Source organism: Pterocles gutturalis, unplaced genomic scaffold (assembly GCF_000699245.1).
Source record: "Pterocles gutturalis isolate BGI_N339 unplaced genomic scaffold, ASM69924v1 scaffold19, whole genome shotgun sequence".
Lineage (NCBI taxonomy): Eukaryota > Metazoa > Chordata > Aves > Pterocliformes > Pteroclidae > Pterocles > Pterocles gutturalis.
In genome coordinates, this window is record NW_010130240.1 from 48,119 (window position 1) to 50,215 (window position 2,097).

Here is a 2,097-nt window from a genome sequence, read left to right on the forward strand (position 1 = left end):
CTTTCAAGTAAGCCTGTCATATACAGACATTTTACAAACTGTCACCAAGGTATCTCAGAGATGAGCTGAGGATATGTCAGCTTGCAGTTGTTCAAAATACTGTAACTACAGATTGTCAAAACATCAGTGAGCAGTTTTGCAAAAGTGTAGAGATACTTACAAAACAGCTTTTTACACCTCTGTAAGGCAGGATGGTAATGCAGGTTCTGGTAGAAGTGCATATGTTCTGACTGCTTGGAATCCTCCTCCATATTTCCCAACAAGGTATTGATCATTTCTGAATGTAAAACTCATTAAATAACCTCTAGTAGGTGGGGCCACAAATATTATTTCACTCTAGATATGTCTGTACCTCACTGACTGAAAAACAGATTTCTAAGAATTGCATGTAAAATACTTTGGGATTCAGAACAACAAACACTTAATCCAACCAGATTCCTACAGATCAGATTAATTTCCAGTTAATCAGCTGCCTTTATGCTTTGAGATAACATACATTTAGAAAGAGAAATCTCAAGAATTATTTCAGAATCTGCCAATGTTGACAAAACCACAAAAACAAACCTCAGAAAATCATCTGTTTTCATTGTAACACTCACTGATTCAAATGCTTTAATACTGCTTGTCTCCTACTCTCTTATCTCTCACATTTGCCCTTCTTGTAAATGGAAAGAGCTCTGTGCAGTTTGCTGCCCATAGATCACTTTTTGGCTCCCGTTCCTTTTACAGGCTTATCTTTTCCCTTTCCTTTTCCTTTCTTTTCCTTCTTTGTTTCTTTTGTTAGATTCGAGGAAGGTCCAATCCCCATCTTCTTAATCAATGCACGCCACAAACTTTGGATCTGAAAAAGAGAGAACAACAATCTGGTTACCTGGTGAAAGTGGGTAAAAGCAAACAGTCATGTGGAACAGTATTACTGATGGATATTCTTGATGCAAAAAGCCAGGCACATTGTGGTCTCCAAAAAACCCTTTTATTCTCTATTAGACTACATTGTTTGCAGCTAAGATAGACTGCCAGCCACCTGACTTTTCTTTTACTCTGTGTGTTATTTTTTTCAAGAGGAATTTCTCACCAGGGAGGCCATTAACACTGTAGTCCTCCAGACCCTTTGATTAGAGTAGTAAATTACTATGCCTACACATCTTTCAATGTCACCTTTTAGTCAGAAGAAGAGTTTGGGAGAATCACATTGGTTCATGAAGAAATTACAGACATTACAGAAAGAGAGGAATGGTTTAGGTTCAGAAGAATCAAAGTCTGATGATTTGCCTTTCCTTCCTTCTTGCTCTGTATTTTTTCCGAGCAAATTAATTCCATGGTCCACTGGTGATACAAACTGACGTTCTTTTGTGGAAAAAAACCCAAGCAAAACAACACAAAAAATGTGTTTTGTTGAATGTGTTCGCACAATGGATCTTCAACTCTCTACAGTCAAAATATAGGAAAATGCCACCTGCAGCTAGTTTCGTCTGTAAGCAGTGCCCTGACTTAGAGTATCTGCCTTGTTTTAGACACACTAACCATTTCCCTTCCACTGGACAAGGAACTAAGGAAAGCTGCATTGCAAGTTGTAAGGGCTGTTCTGTGCCTGCTGACTGTGACCTGGTGGGGCAGTGACAAGCTTCTCAAACATTTTTGAATGATGCCCAGTGCTGTATTTCTTGTTGGTTCCCTGTATCCTACCTTAACATGATCAGTGATAGAAGTACTGCTCTGCCATAGCTGACGCAAATGGTGGTTTAAGACATTTTTGATGTTGCATAGAGTGCCCTGTAGGTTGTTCTGCAAAGTATCTATTACTAAAAACACAGCTTTGTATTTATACTGTGGTGGCTTTCTTAACACCCCTACTGTTAAGTAAATTACATTTTTACGCCTTTTTTGCCGTAAGTATTCCCAGATGGCGGATGTCCCCTGACAACACACTTCAGTCGGAGGGTCTGTCATAGGGTTCCCATCCACAAGGACCAGTTCCAGCTGCTGAAGTCTGTCCAAATCCCTGGGCAGCTGGGACAGGTGGTTGTTCTGAACGAGCAGTTTTTGCAAACCTGAGCACACAAAAGCAAACAGCTGCAACACAAAGAGCAGGAATAA

The 2,097-nt window shown here is 39.8% G+C and overlaps 1 protein-coding gene across 1 annotated transcript in view; it reads right to left on the reverse strand.

Annotated features, from left to right (window-relative positions):
- Window positions 1-812: 812 nt before the first annotated feature.
- LRRIQ4 (leucine-rich repeats and IQ motif containing 4) overlaps window positions 813-2,097 on the reverse strand; it is a 4,625-nt gene continuing 3,340 nt past the window's right edge. Inside the window, exons 4-6 of the mRNA XM_010080136.1 lie at window positions 1,870-2,051; window positions 1,076-1,109; window positions 813-841 (exon numbers count right to left, since the gene is read on the reverse strand). Of these exons, the coding sequence (XP_010078438.1) occupies window positions 813-841; window positions 1,076-1,109; window positions 1,870-2,051 (245 nt within the window). The remainder of the gene's footprint in view (window positions 842-1,075; window positions 1,110-1,869; window positions 2,052-2,097) is intronic.